At 42.2% G+C, this 16,321-nt stretch overlaps 1 protein-coding gene across 1 annotated transcript in view; it reads right to left on the bottom strand.

The window, feature by feature from the left end:
* Positions 1-567: 567 nt before the first annotated feature.
* Positions 568-16,321, bottom strand: part of JAKMIP3 (Janus kinase and microtubule interacting protein 3) — a 60,135-nt gene continuing 44,381 nt past the window's right edge. Inside the window, exons 13-22 of the mRNA XM_069978944.1 lie at positions 11,624-11,686; positions 9,670-9,768; positions 8,417-8,515; positions 7,553-7,606; positions 5,541-5,606; positions 5,391-5,459; positions 3,526-3,603; positions 2,820-3,023; positions 1,089-1,154; positions 568-692 (exon numbers count right to left, since the gene is read on the bottom strand). Of these exons, the coding sequence (XP_069835045.1) occupies positions 642-692; positions 1,089-1,154; positions 2,820-3,023; positions 3,526-3,603; positions 5,391-5,459; positions 5,541-5,606; positions 7,553-7,606; positions 8,417-8,515; positions 9,670-9,768; positions 11,624-11,686 (849 nt within the window). The 3' untranslated portion in view covers positions 568-641. The remainder of the gene's footprint in view (positions 693-1,088; positions 1,155-2,819; positions 3,024-3,525; positions 3,604-5,390; positions 5,460-5,540; positions 5,607-7,552; positions 7,607-8,416; positions 8,516-9,669; positions 9,769-11,623; positions 11,687-16,321) is intronic.

The following is a 16,321-nucleotide window of genomic DNA, read 5'->3' as shown; positions in this document are numbered from 1 at the left end:
CCCCACTACTCACCTCTTCCTGCTCCCAACTGCTCACCTCTTCCTGGTCCCCACTGCTCACCTCTTCCTGGTCCCCACTACTCACCTCTTCCTGGTCCCCACTGCTCACCTCTTCCTGGTCCCCACTGCTCACCTCTTCCTGGTCTCCACTGCTCACCTCTTCCTGGTCTCCACTACTCACAACTTCCTGCTCCCAACTGCTCAGCACTTCCTTGTACTGAGCACTCACCACCTTCTGGGCCCATCTGCTCACCACTTCCTTGTCTCCACTACTCATCACTTCCTGGTCCCCACTGTTCACCACTTTCTGGTCCCCACTTGCACCATTTTCTGGTCTCCACTGCTCACCTTTTCCTGATTTCCACTATTCACCCCTTTCCTGACCAAAAAAATATATTTTAATTTTTAATCAAGAGTATTTGAAAAGTAATTTTTTTTTCTAAATTCTCTTTTTATTACAAAAAGTTAATATATATATTTTTTTTGATGGCCAGGAGCAATGACATGTTACACAGATAGACTTGCCTCATTGCCAACCTCAGCTACAGCGTCTTATAATGATGGCATTATTTGCATTTCACTTCATTACTACAATATTCCACATCACATAGGACTCTTACCTTGTAGAAAGTGTGTAAGATCTAAGACCATAATATAAAAGCTAAAGAGAAGAATAAAAACAAAAATAAAAACTGAAATGAGAGGGAAGAGACAGAAAAGAGAGAATGGTCCTTGTTAGATCGAAATCTCAAAAAAGAATAAAAGTACAAAACATAATCCATTGACTGCGTTGAGACAAAAGAGCACCCGTCACATATAGAGATAAAAAAAGTCAAATATACATCAGACATCATCTAATTTACTATACTAAGAAAGAGATGGGGAACCTCCGGCTGTCCTCCTGGACAGCCAGGCATGATGGGAAATGTTGTTTTGCAACAGCTGGAGGGCCGGAAGTTCTCCATCACTGCACTAAGACGTAGAATATTATAAGGTCCACCTAGCAAATGCTCCATGGCAAACAAGGTCAGTACCAAGGACAGCATTTTATTAGGTACGGTTCCAGAAGGTTTAGCTTATAGCTTTACCTTTTCTTCTAGTTCCTTTATCTGTCTCTTCTGAAATTCTAACCTCTCCTCCAGCTCCTTTATTCTCTGAAAAACAAATATAAACAACAGCATGAGGATACTCTGTGTCAGTGGGATATATATAGGTTGTACCATACATCTCCCATCTCTGCAATTCTATTTATGGTCAGAATTGGAGATGAGCGAACCGGGTTCGGGTTTGAGTCGATCCGAACCCGAACGTTCGGTATTTGATTAGCGGTGGCTGCTGAACTTGGATAAAGCTCTAAGGTTGTCTGGAAAACATGGATACAGCCAATGACTATATCCATGTCTTCCACATAGCCTTAGGGCTTTATCCAACTTCAGCATCCACCGCTAATCAAATGCCGAAAGTTCGGGTTTGGATGGACTCGAGCATGCTCCAGGTTCGCTCATCTCTAAGCAGAATATCATGCAGACCTTTTTGTTTTATTTGGTTTGTGACTGAGTATAGACCAATATCTGTTGGAATATCCACAATAGAGAAGGCTTTAGCCTGGTTGTCAAGACTAGAGATAATCGTACAGCGATGATGTTCAGGTTCGTACGAACTCGAACCATCTGTATTTGAATCCCGTTCCGTGGGGAAGGTGGAGACAGCCTGAGTCCCGCCTGGAAAAAACAGGAATACAACCTATGGCCCAGGCTGTATTCCTGTTTTCCAGGCGGGTCTCAGGCCGTCTCCACCTTCCCCACGGAACGGGAAGGCAGCGGGAGTCAAATACCGATGGTTCGAGTTCATACGAACCTGAACATCAGCCCTGTTCGATCATCTCTAGTCAAGACCTTGGAAATGGGTCTGTATCTTTCTAGAAACAGCACCACTCTTGTCCATGGGTTGTATGTATCTGCTTTAGTAGTATAACTGAGACACAATTTACCTGCCCTACTCCACGTAAAAATAACTGATTTCATCATTGTTTCTTGGGTTTTGTTTTTTTGCTGTTACTCATACTGACAAATGCAAGCACAATTCCTCCTCTCCAAGACCGCACAACAGGTATACGGCACAGGTTTAAAAAAAGTAGTAAGGGCCGTATTACACGGGACGATTAACGTTCGAAAAATTGTTAGATCGTTCGGATTTCAACAATAATCGTTTCATGTAAGAGCAGACAACGATTAAACGACCAACGAGAAATCGTTGGTCGTTTGATAGAATTCTGACCTATTTTTATCGCTCGATCGTTCACAAATTCTTCGCACATCGTTCGGTGCAATAAGGAGTGATAGCTGAAATGTACGCAATAGCGATGACAAAACGACCACAAGAACGATCATAAGTAACAATCATCGTTCCGTGTAATTGGGCAAACAATTTTGGGTCGTTTGCCATAGCGGTCGTTTGAGATCGTTTATCGTTAGTCGGCAAAAAATCGCTTGGTGTGATAGTACCCTAACTGTTGTTTGTTATTGGAGAAGAGGAATCGGACTTGCATTACTCTTGTGGATTCATGTTATTTTGTGGCCTAATCCTAATATTCCCCTAAATAAGCCCACAGTCATCTATGCTAAACCGACATCTCCTCCATTATCATCAGTAGCTGTAATGAGGGGGTGTCCCCCCATTTCCCACTTTTTGGGGGACATTGGTGGATTAAAAAAAATCATTGCCCTCTAATGACTAAAAGCCAATGCAGCTGCAGCTTTTCCTAGTGTACCTGCATACTGTAGCTGCGTATCACATGGTTTATCCGGATAGCTTCGTACCTGCTGTGCATGTTGAATTATCTCCATCCTCTCCCGCAGGATTTGTGCGTCTCTCTCCCGAAGCTCGCTCATGACCTGCCGCTTCCATTGTTCCACTGCGCACTTCAGTTTATCCTGTTCTTCCTCAGAAAGGAGCTGGGACATCTTGGCTCCAGTCTCTTGCTGCAAGGCGTCATACAACATGGCTTCCAGCTCCAAAATGTGCTTAGTAAAGACAAAATCTGTCCATTAGTGTCATTGATGGCACGGATTATAAGATTATAAGAGTCCAGACCATCTGCATGATGGCATTTTATAATTTTAATGTTTAAAAACAGCGCCACACCCATCCATGTGTTTTATTGCAGTCAGTTCGTAACTGATAAGAAGCCATAGGACATGACTAGGTATTTAGGATAAGGCTTGGCTTAAATCACCAGTCATATTCTAAGGCTTCTTATCAGGGTCAAGCAGTGACTTGAAGGGAAAGCTACCCCAGAAGGTAAAGTATTAAGAAATTAGAAGATTTCACCTATTTAAAGCAAAAAGCTGGAACAGTTCTGTTAACCAGGCCCCAAAAAGGGTTAGGTCTAGTATAAACCCCACCCATGAGCATTGGGGGTGTTTTCAGAAGTTTTAAAGGGAACTTTTAGAAGAAGCGGTGACAGAATCCCTTTAAGGTCAAATAAGTCTAAATTGTTTACTTCACACCAATATTTCTTCCTACCTTGTGAGCCTGATCCAATGATTTTTTCCTAAAGTCAAGTTCTTCATCCAGATATCCTTTCTGTCTTGTAAACAGCTCCTATATGAAAGAGCAATAATGAGAAGGTAGAAGAAGAAAGCATCTACCTATTAAAGAAAATCTTTAATTGGCTTCAAGCTACCTAAACCAAGAGTCATTGGGGTGGTCCTTAGCAGTTTCTCCCTGTCCACCAGTATGGGTTGATACTTTTCTCCCTATACCCAAACAGGAAGAACCCTATCAGTCGAGACTGGTGGGGCAGGGAATAGTCTCCAGGGACCACCCCAATGGTCAACATGAAAATGACTGATGACTGTGACCGCATAGTTGCCAACAGTCCCGGTTTTGCCGGGACTGTTATGATTCTGTGGAGACAGCCCCACAAAACAATGTCCAGGTATGTCCAGGGAAGCTCCGCCCTGCCGCGGGAAGCCCCACCCCTTTCCAGCACAAGTGATGTCACTCATGCAGAGCAGGGAGAGAAGTCCCTGGGAGACTAGAGGAACCATACTGGTGAGGTAAGTATAGCTTTTTTGGTTTTAAATACAGATGAAGGGACAAGAGGATGCTGAAGGGGGTACTGGTATGATGATGAAGGGACAGGAGGAGGATGAAGGGGAAAGTAGTATGATGATGGAGGGGCAGAAGGATGAGAGGGGTAGTACTATGATGATGGAAGGGCAGGAAGATGAAGGGGTAGTAGTATGATGATGGAGGAGCAGTAGGATGAAGGGGGTAGTAGTATGATGATATGGGGTGCAGCTGCATCATATAGGTACAAATTGTCAGTATGTACAGTCAGTCAGTAGAATGCTATCTCTGAGTCTCAGCCTGCTCTGAGTAGGGTGTGTAATATACTGGGGACCTGAAACTGGGGGGTGTAATATACTGGGGACCTAATACTGGGGTGTGTAATATACTGAGAACCTAATACTGGCGTGTGTAATGCTCCTTTTGTTTTGTTCCAGGGTGGATAAAAATCAATGATTTTTTAAAAAAAATCAAAAAAATCGGATTTTTTTGATTTAAATCGGATTTTTTTGATTTAAATCGGATTTTTTTCAATAAACTGCTTTTTGAGGAAAATATTTTACCATCCAAAGGTTCTTCCATCATGAGATAAAGCTGAGTTGTTTAACTCAGTAGAATAAAGGCTGTATATGTTCTCAAATGTTACAACATGAACAGAGTTGAGAAAAAGACCTTAATCCTATTGTTCTACAAACCTATGAATACAGAATCATCCCCTTCAGTACCAAGTCCAAGAAGTTAAACAATATGTTTCTGATTGTTTGGACTATTTTTTTTTTTTTTGTTTAGCCAAATTAGTTAACATGGATGTTTGTTTAAGCAAATAACGTATGCTGTAATGTTGTTATTGTTTCAGTTGAATAAATCCATTTAAATTGTTATTAAGTTCAGGATTATTTTTCTCCTTTCTAAGTACAACAGAACAGTGGTGTCCAAATATGAATGATTAACCCATTAAACTGGGGAGAAAAAAGTAATATAAAAAGTGATTCTAAAAATCTTCATCTACTTGCATGTTAAAGTAGCAAGAACTAGTTTAGGTAGAAACTTTGATTTAAATCACTGATTTAAATCAAGCCTTCCTGACTAGTGATTTAAATCGTGATTTAAATCGTGATTTAAATCAGTTTGATTTAAAACAAATCCACCCTGTTTTGTTCTGACTGTAAATTCTAACTGGAAAATTTTGAACCCGCACCCATAGTAGGCCACACCCCACTGAGACCACACCCACAACAAGCCACACCTCTTTTTAACGCTAACGTGTCCCTGGAAATTTTTTTCAAATGTTGCCAACTATGTGACTGATATCTTACTTTCTCGTTCTCAAGGTCCACCATCTTCTGCTGTAGCGCTGTCTCTGTTACCTCTATTTGTTGCAGCCACTAGAAGAGGAGGACATCCATTATAACCAAAAAGAAACAAGAAAAATATCTCATATTCAGTTTACTCTTTATACAAGTTACCTTTTCAGCCAAGTTTAGGACCGTCCTAGCTTGAATTACCACCACTTGCTCATCGTTGGTCAAATTCTGCAGCAAAGTACATGATAATGGTTACAAACATGTAGAAAACCATATATCTGCTAAAGAATCATCCCACCTAGATTATGAAAAACAATAATATTAAAGGAGTTGTATGGACTAGAAAAAAAATCAACTATTTTAAAATTTAGAAATAGCGCCCCTTTTATCTATGGTCTGTGTTTGGTACAGCAGCTTAGCCCCATTAAAGTAGATGCAATACCAGACAAGGACAGTAGATTTTCTTTTTTTCTAATTCGGGAAAACCACTGTTAGTGGCGTTCAAGAAAAAACTTCTTTCTCTGGTTTGGCTTCAGTCACACATTTTTTGGTATTTTTTTGAGTATTTTTAGTGGGTTCAAAATACTAAAAAAAGGTACAAAGCCATCAATGATTTTCTCTGTGTCGGTTCTCCTCCAAGTTGGCTAAAAATATTGACCAAAATACTAAGTGTGAACCCAGCCATATATTTTTATGTTTTTTCTTTTATACTGTGTTAGTTTCATATATTTAGCTGTTTTGTTCATGCTAAAAAAAATCAATTTTTAATTTAAATGTTAAAATGGGAAGAGTTTCAATTGTAACTCATTGAACACCCCCTAAAAGGTTATATATTTAAATTTTGGGTGGAATTATCCTTTTAGCATATAACAAACATAAACTCTATAAAACTAAGCCAAGCATTGCCATTCATTCCAAACCCACCTGGGGCAGATTTACTAAGGTGTTTGGACTATTGCGTGATAAATTTGAGCCTCTCCTCCTGTATTACCTTGTCCTGATGCAAAATGGGCTAGGTTCACTCACCGCCTCTTTTGGACGTCCATGATTTAGAGTTCAAATAACATTTGTTACTTTGAAATCACGGGCGTCGAACAGACAAAAAATAAAGGTATGTGAACCTTGTCATGCGCTGTAATTTATGCTTCTGTTTTAGTTTTTCCCGTCAGAAATGCACCAGTTAAATTAATCAGGAAGATGTGTGTATGTATTAGGATTTGTAAATCTGCCCTCTTACTTCTAGCTAAAACATTGCTGCAGGATGGCAATTTTATGTAATGATAGAAGGTTACTATACGAACTAGTTACATTTAAAAACATAAATAAATTGGAGATATTTTCATTTATTTTGGTGTTTTTTTTTTTTATTAAATATTAATTTTTCATATTTCCCACTCTTGTCCACCAGAGGGAGCAAATCTAAAGATGTGGTGGAGGAAAACAGCCTTTAAAAAGGGTTTGCCCCTTTCTGAGCTGATAATATCACAACCCCCCCCCCTCCTCTTATGGCTGTGTAAAGAAGGAGGGTAGTGACTGTAATTCCCTGTAATTTTGTTGTTGTCAGCACAGAGGTACGGTAGACCAGTTCAGCATGTAAGGTGGTGGCTTGAAGTTTGGATGAGATTTATCAGCTGTATACCATGCTCAGAGCTGCAGACATGGGCAGACATGAGAGACAACAAATTATACCTGTCTTTTAGCTAATGGCTGTTTGCAAAGCTATAAAATCATGTGTGTGCTGAGCTGCAGCATGCACGCCTCCTCCTCCCCCACTCCTTCTTGTTCTGCATGATTGATGTACAGGGCTCAGTATCCAAAGCCAATCAGAGAAGGGTGGAGGAGGGAGGAGGCATGCATTCAGCATGGTCTCTACAGCTCTTAAGCTTAGAAGGACATGATTTTATAAATTTGCAAGCAGTCATTAGCAGAGACTGGCATAATGTGTTTTAGCTGTAGCTCTTCAGAGTATGTTATAGAACTGATTCTCTTGAAGAATACTGCTTCCCTTTAAGACACATGTTACAACCTCATCTGAGAACCTTACCAATATGGATTGTTCTCCTTACAGTAATGTTTCTTGTAAGCGCACCCTGATGGTATGTGGTGTGCACACCAGCCATGGAGACATACGAGACAGCTAGGACATGCAGTTTAGAAAGTGGACATACACTTACGGCGTTATCCCCTAGAATGTCCAGCTTCTTCATCAGCTCGGAAACAATGATGTCCTATGAAGAAGTGGATAAAACCATTACTATAAGGGTGGGTCTCCTGGAGCAGAAGGTGGGCTGCCAAGATGCAGTCACAGGCTATGTTCACACTACGTATATGTCCGGCCGCATATTTTCGCGGCCGGACATATACGTGTTAAACTCCGGCCGGGAATTTACGCAAGTTGCGGCCGGCTACGTACGGACCGCGAACTTACGCCCGTAGTCTACTTACGTTTCCCGAGCACCCTAAGTAGCGATCTGACAGCGGTCTTTTACTTGGAAATCTTCGCCTAGCCCCGGACACCCCACAGAACCTTTTGGATCGGCACAAAAATCTTGCAAAATGAAGAAATCACCACTACGTACGGGACCGCATGTTACGCTACGGGCGTAAGTTACGACATTTTCGTCCTCAAACAATGGTCTGGTTCATTTTTTACGGCGCCGCATACGATCTGGGCGTAAATTCGTACGTAGTGTGAACTGTGCAGCCGTATACTTTCCATTGTACGCAAACTACGTAAGTCTCTGGCCGCTTATTCACGGAACGTGCTACGTCCGGAGACTTACGTAGTGTGAACATAGCCACAAACTACATGAACATATCGATTGTAGCAGAATTCTATTAACTGTTAATTGCCAAGCGGTTTTCCAGCTATTTTGCAACAAAATCAACCATTAAGGAACAGATAGTATAGCCACATGATTTGCCAAAAACCTCCATGTGGTCATCAGTGGTATTGCAGCCACATTTCATCCGCCAGGCTTCTGCACAGTGAGACCCCAATACTGAAGGATACATGATTACATGATTATCTGACTTACTGTCACCCCTTCAGCTTCACAATAAACCTGTAGGGGGCTCTTCCCTTCCGGAAACGGGATAAAGTGAAAATTAATGTTAGGCGACCTTCTCTCTCTCTCCTAAAAATAAAAGAAAAGGGGTTAGTTTACTATCTAAAAATATACAGGCAGGTCCAAATTTGGCCAAACATTTCACGACAGACCAAAGATCAAGAGACATTGAATAACCTTAAAGAGGGTCCATGGCCTCTCATGACTCTGTCTAATAATTATTTGTATTCCCTATAAACTAACAATTCTAGAACATCTTTTCTGTCTTGTGCCGTTCCTCTGTCATTTCTCTTAGAATTTACGAGTAGTCAACTGGGTGTGACAGTCCATACACTGTCTCTCACTGTCAACTTTGAGTATATAGTCTCCAAAAGCGTAGGGACATGCCCCCAACTGGTAACACCCAGTTGGCTATCTAGTCATACATTTCTAGAAAAAATGGCACATCAGAGAGCTATATGAAGAAGTGTTCCAGAATTGTTATTTTTATGGTTAATACAATGTTTTAGTAAAACAGACAGGTTAGTAGAGGGCACAGAATGTTGACCCCAGTCCATATTACCCTATTAGCGCATATTGAATTATAGAAAACGGTATTCTACTCAGGGTAACCTATAAGACTCTGAAGAGGCCATTTGCAAAGCATGTGTAATTCTATATTTGCCCTCTAGAGGCTGCTGTGTGTATAATGTTTACGTAGAGAGATTTCCCCTGGAAGTATTGCATTAACTTCTTTTCTCTAGTGTGTCAGCCCCTTTAATAAACGTCTTATAAGAAGAGCTGAGTGAGTATACAGTAATAGCGAAGAGAGGCGCTTCGTTAGCTCGGCAGTCAACCTATCATCCAGCTGCCTTTGATGTCCGTGCCACTCTATTACGGGTGCCTGAAAAAGCTGGATCCAGTCCTGGGAAACTGGGAGACGTTTTCTAGGACTGGATCCAGCTTGCCTGACACCCGGAGAAGAGCGGCACAGAGTTCAAAGGCAGCTGGATGATAAGCCGACTGACAAGCTAATGAAACGCCTCTCTTTGCTATTACTGTATACTCACTTATCTCTACTCATAACAAATGCAGATGTATAATTCTCATTCATGGAGTGATACTTGGAACAAAATCAGGGAAAATCATAATCAATAAAGCTGAAAGTCACCATTACAAGTAACAATATCTTGGCAATGATTTCTCCAACTATCCCAAAAAACAGAACGCTCAACAGCTCTTACTTCCAGCTCTAGAATCCGGAACTCTAGGAGTTCATTCTGATCCTTTGCATCCTGGACGTCATGTTTGAGCTTGGCTTCATCAGTCTCCATTTGTTTGATCTATATTGGAAATATGAAGGATTCAATCAATTACTTTTACACATGCAAATAATTTTATATTATTATAATCATTATTATCTGCACACTACTCTGCCATGCACGCTCAGGTAAGTGGAGCGACCTCCTCTTTGTTTGCATGGGTCCTTCATGCTGTACACTTAGTAGTGGCTGTGCAGGATATTACAGACTTGTCCTATTTATTTTAATGCAATACGCTGCAATTAAAGGCCCTATTACACTAAACGATTATCGGCCGTACTTGGCCAATTACTGGCCGTTCCGGGCGATAATCATTTGGTGTATTAGGACATGCACAATGTCAACTGATCGTGGTCTTTTAACATGTTGAAAAATCCAGATCATGTCAGCGATGTCTGCTTCCCCTTATGCTGCGTTTACACGGCCCGATCGTACGATTAACGATTTCGAAGTAACGATTTTTTTTTAATAACGATCAGCGTTTAGACGGAACGTTATATCGTACAGAAAATTCGTTTAGCGATCGCTTAAGCCTATCTCGCACATTGGTAAAATCGGTGAACGACTGTTTACACGGAACGATCTGTGAATTTTTTGCGAATGACGAGCGACGATTTAAGAACACGTTCAAAGATCAAAATGAACGATTTCTCGCTCGTCGTTTGATTGTTCGCTGCGTTTACACGTATGATTATCGTTCGAATTCGATCGTTATCGTGCAAATTTGCATGATAAACATTCCGTGTAAACGCAGCATCACTCTGTGTAATAGAAGCAGCGTCAGCAGATCGCAGCTGATTCCTATGGGTCCAAGGATCGTCCAGGCACTCCCCCCCCCCTTCCAGCTCCCTGCTCGCTGACTGTGAGTGTAATAGCACAGGCAGCGAGCGGAGAATGAGGGGGAAGTGAGCGTTGACCTGACAGTTTAGTGTTCACTTCCCCCACATTATCATGCCATCTAATATGGCCTTAAAGGACATAAGTCTCCTAAATTTTCTTTTACTGGTTAGAGTAGGATACTTTTTTTTATTCTAATCTTTTTATTTTCTGGCTTTAACTTTTTTTTATTTTACTATTTGTACATTGTTATGAGGGCTGCCATTTTGCCTGGGCTGTTCCTAACAGCATTTAGTGACATGCTTTACAGCAAGCCTCATGGACATAGATGACAAAAGACAGACTCTGTCCCCTTGAGATGAATGTGAAACATTACTGAGCATGCTCAGCTTATATGAGCTTTGCCCCAGTGGTGAGAATGAAGATGGCAAGATCTCAGGATTATTTTATAATACAGATAGAAAAATTTTAAAAAAGTCACCATAAATTCTTAAAAAATATGTTTAACGTAAAAACATTATTTAAATCATAAGTCATTTTCTGATGACACATTCTCTTTAAAGGAGTTAACTAGCATCAGAAAAACATGGCCACTTTCTTTCAGAGACAGCACCACTCTTATCTCCAGCTTGGGTGCAGGTTCTGCAACTCAGTTCCATTGAAGTGAAGGGAGCTTAACTGCAAACCACACCTGACCTGGAGACAAGAGTGGTGCTGTCTCTGGAAGAAAGTGTCCAAGTTTTTCTAATGCTGGATAAACCCTTTAAGTGTATTGGACAAAGCTGCAATACACTGCACAGCTGCTACGGCATGCAAGAGTGCGTCCAACATAAACACAGATGGCACATATCTTTTTTTATGTAAAATAAAATATAATTTTATATGTGAAAATATCCAAGTTATTATATATTTATACAGGAGATTTGGAGCTGTTATAATAGCATAGTAAGAGATTAGTGCAGAATATTCACACAGCGATAAGGTGGAGATTCCCTTTAGCATGACATTATAAGCAACACAGTTACATGAGACTTTTTACTTTGTCAACGAGTTCCTGGTTCCGTCTGTACAGCGCCTGCTTCTCCTCTATCCACTTCACATCCTTGGGGGGGGGGGGGGGGGGAAGAAGAGGAAATATAGAAATTAATCTGGAAACAATACCTAGAAAGTCCTCTAGGGGGCACTATGAAACACATGCTATGAAAAGGTTCATTGCGGCTTGTTTTATCCTATTAGATTTTCAAGTCTTTTGATAGCTTCATGTTTTATAACTGATTATGTTAAGAAAAAAAAAAAAAAATAGACAAACACAAAGCCGACACAAATGTCACCCTGCTGCTGCGGCTGAATGGCCAATGTTATTTCTGCTTTGTGTTACAGGGTCTTATTGTCTCTTTACAAGACGGATGTTTTCATACACTACAGTATTACAGTATGAGAAAGCGATCTATTGTGTGCAAGCAGTCAAGCCGTCAGCCTTGTACTATGTGTATACTAAGGTCTTACTCAATGCAGAAGAAAGCTATGAAGATATTGATTCTAATAACTCAGATTTGTGAATTAAACAAAAAGCTGTCGCATTCGCTAACCGTGAACATTGTATTCCAATTCAACATAAAAGCAAAGAAGAAGACCACCTGGTCCATCTAGTCCGCTCTTATAGTATTTCCTTTATTATTATCTTAGGATAGATAGATGTATATACCAGGCAGGTTTACATTCAGTTATGGTAGATTTGCCAACCACATCTGCTGGAAGTTTGTTCCAAGTGTCTACTACTCTTTCAGGAAAGTCATATATTCTGATATTGCTTTTGATCTTTCCTCCAATAACCTTAGATTCCCTGATAGCAGCAGTCTTTAGTGCAAGTTGGTGGATCCCACCAAGGGACCTGCAGAACAGAGCCTTGGAGGTGCTGCCGATGGATTGAGGAAAGAGTATGGCGGGTAAATAGCATAGGGTGATGCTGGGATTGTTGGCACTGGCTTATTGCAAGGTTTATTAATTGAATACATTGCGTATGAATAAATGCGAAGAGAAGGCCGCAATCAGCCGTGTGTGTTTGTTTTAAAAATTTGGGCACCAACCGAAAAAGGAACAGCAAGAAAAAGCTTTTAAAGGGAATCTGTCACTAGGTTTATGCTGCATTAAATGAGGGCGGCATAAACTAGTGATAGAAATGCTTAACAGATTGGTGTATTACTTACATCATTTTGTTCAGCCGTTCCCCTAATATGCAGGAGAATAGGATTCTTGCCACACCCCTCCCCCCACCCTCCAACTGCTGATTGACAGTTGACTGTCTATACACAGCATGGATAGATAATAGATGGATAGATTCCAAACAGCAGCTGGTGGGCAGAGTTTTCTGCTTCTCATGAATATCCAGGACTACTGGGCTTATGCACATAATAATAATAATAATAATAATAATAATAATAATATTTATTTGTATAGCGCCAACAGATTCGGCAGCGCTTATTTAAATATATATAAATACGTTACAGGTTATATATTAAATTATACAATGAATAAATTACAACAACAAATTAGAGACCTGCTCTCAAGAGCTTACAGGCTAGGATGACTGGGAGTAACACGAGAGGCAACAAGTGCTTTATTTGTCAATGTTCCAGTCATTGTACATGGATTCTCTAAGTGCCTATAGGCGGCTGGGCAAGCCAGTCACAAGCCATTTTCTAAGCTCAGATGACAAGGACAGTGTACCTAGCACCGAAGAAGTTATAGAGAGGATGGAGAAGGGATAGCAAAGGGAGACGAGATTACGAAATGTTATAAGCACGCCTGAAGAGATGGGTCTTTAGGGCACGCTTAAAACTGGGGATGTTGGAAATAAGTCTGAGGTCTTTGGGTAAAGAGTTCCAGAGAACTGGTGCAGCACGAGAGAAGTCTTGGAGGCGGGAATGTGAAGTTCTGATTAAAGAAGAGGTTAGTGTGAGGTCATTTGCAGAGCGCAGAGCACGGGAAGGATGGTAGGTGGAGATGAGGGAGGAGATGTATGGAGGGGCAGAGTTGTGGAGAGCTTTATGGGTGAGGGTGAGGAGTTTGAACTGTGTTCTATATTTAATGGGTAACCAGTGCAGTGACTGGCACAGAAAGGAGACGTCGGTATAGCGGCTGGAGAGGAAGATGAGCCTGGCTGCTGCGATCAGGATAGACTGGAGAGGGGAGAGCTTAGAGAAAGGAAGACCGATTAGTAGGGAGTTACAGTAGTCAAGACGGGAATGGATCAAGGCGACAGTCAGAGTCTGAGCAGTGTCAGTGTTGAGAAATGGACGGATTCTGGAGATGTTTTTGAGATGTAGATGACAGGAGCGTGTAAGAGCTTGGATGTAGGGAGTAAAGGATAGATCAGAGTCTAGCATGACCCCCAGACATCGAGCCTGATGCACAGGAGTTATGCTAGTACCACAGACTGAGAGGGAAATGTCGGGTTTAGGTTTGTTAGAGGGAGGAAATACAAGAAGTTCAGTTTTAGAGAGATTAAGTTTGAGGAACAGAGAGGTCATAGTGTTAGAGAGAGCAGATAGGCAGTCACTTGTATTTTGCAGGAAGGCAGGGGAGATGTCGTGGGAAGAGGTATATAACTGGGTATCATCAGCATAAAGATGGTATTGGAAACCAAACCTGCTGATGGTCTGTCCGATGGGGGCTGTATAGAGGGAGAAGAGGAGGGGACCCAGGACTGATCCCTGGGGAACCCCAACAGAGAGAGGTAAGGGAGAAGAAGTAGAGCCCGAGAAGGATACACTGAAGGAGCGGTCAGAGAGGTAGGAAGAGAACCAGGAGAGAACAGAGTCCTTAAGACCAAGAGAGCTGAGCATGGAGAGGAGAAGCTGGTGGTCCACAGTGTCAAATGCTGCTGAGAGATCCAGGAGAATCAGCAAGGAGTAGTTTCCTTGTGACTTGGCCTTCAGCAGATCGTTTGACACCTTGGTGAGAGCAGTTTCGGTGGAGTGAAGGGGTCAGAAGCCGGACTGTAGAGGGTCAAGAAGAGAGTTATCAGAGAGATAGCGAGTAAGGCAAGAGTAGACAAGACGTTCCAGGAGCTTAGAGATGAAGGGGAGATTGGAGACAGGTCGATAGTTGGCTGCACAGGATGGATCTAAAGAAGGTTTTTTCAGTAGCGGGGTGATAACAGAGTGTTTGAATGAGGAGGGAAAGATACCAGAGGAGAGGGAGAGGTTGAATATTTTGGTGAGGTGAGTAGTGACAGCAGGAGAGAGGGACTGGAGGAGGTGGGAGGGAATAGGGTCACTAGGGCAGGTAGTAGGACGAGAGGAGGAGAGGAGCTTGGAGACTTCTTCCTCTGTCACTGGATCAAAAGAAGAGAGTGAAGAGAAGGTGGGAGAGGGGATGGGATCTATGGGGCTTTGGGGCTGGGAGGTGATGTCAGAACGGATGTTGTCGATTTTGGTTTTGAAGAAGGAGGCCAGGTCTTCAGCACAGAGGTCAGTGATAGGTGACTGAGCTTTGGGCTTGAGAAGTGAATTAAAGGTGTCGAAAAGGCGTTTTGGGTTTTTTGACAGTGAAGAGATGAGGGAGGTGAAATAATATTGTTTGGCGAGGTGAAGGGCAGAGTAATAAGATTTGAGGGTGAATTTGTAATGAATGAAATCTGCAGAGGTTCTCGATTTCCTCCACAGACGTTCAGCAGTCTTAGAGCACCGACGAAGAAAGCGAGTTTCCGGGGTGTGCCAGGGCTGCCGGCATCTGTGGCGGGGTGTGCGGAGAGTAGGGGGGGCTACAGAGTCTAGGGTAGTTTTCAGGGTGTTGTGGTAGTGTTGTGCGGCCGTGTTTGGGCAGGTGAGGGATGAGATTGGGGACAGTGAGGACTGAAGAGAGTCTATGAGTTGGTGAGTGTCTATACCACGCAGATTTCTATATATGTGTGGGGTAGGAGTGTCAGGAGGGGGGCGATTGTTTGTAATTGTGAAAGAAAGAAGGTTGTGGTCTGATAACTCTGAGGGATCATTTGTGAAGTTGGAGATGGAAAAGTGGCGGAAGAAGATCAGGTCCAGGGAATTCCCTCCTTTGTGTGTAGGAGAATTTGTTAGCTGAGAGAGGCCGATAGAGGAGGTTAGAGAGAGAAGCTGAGAGGCGTGAGAGGAAATAGGAGTATTGACAGGAATGTTGAAGTCACCCAGGATAAGTGTGGGAACTTCAGCAGATAAGAAATGAGGGAGCCAGGTGGCAAAGTGGTCGAGGAATTGTCGTGGAGAGCCAGGGGGACGATAGATGACAGCTACTCTAAGGGGGAGTGGGCGGAAGAGTCTGAGGGTGTGAACCTCAAAGGAGGGGAAGGAGAGTGAGGGCTCAGGGGGAATGACCTGGAAGGTGCACTGCGGGGAGAGAAGAACACCAACTCCTCCACCGTGCCTACCCTCAGGTCTGGGGGTGTGAGAGAGAAGAAGACCACCATAGGATAGAGCAGCAGGGGAAGACAGATAGATAGGTGATAGATAGATAATAGAGATGAATACTTATTGTCCATGTTATCCAGGAGGATATCTCCAAATCAGCTGCACAGAACAATGTAAGTGATACATCATTCTGTTCAGCTTCAGCTTTGGCTGTCCAGGCATGATGGGAATTGTAGTTTTGCAACAGCTGGAGGGCCGCAGGTTCCCCATCCCTGTTCTAAATGGTTCATTTTAAATATTTAAGATGTATTGAATAGTATAAGGGTCCAGTTACACAAAAGATATCTGACAGA

Source organism: Dendropsophus ebraccatus, chromosome 8 (genome assembly GCF_027789765.1).
Source record: "Dendropsophus ebraccatus isolate aDenEbr1 chromosome 8, aDenEbr1.pat, whole genome shotgun sequence".
NCBI lineage: Eukaryota > Metazoa > Chordata > Amphibia > Anura > Hylidae > Dendropsophus > Dendropsophus ebraccatus.
This window is presented reverse-complemented; position numbering and strand designations above follow the sequence as displayed.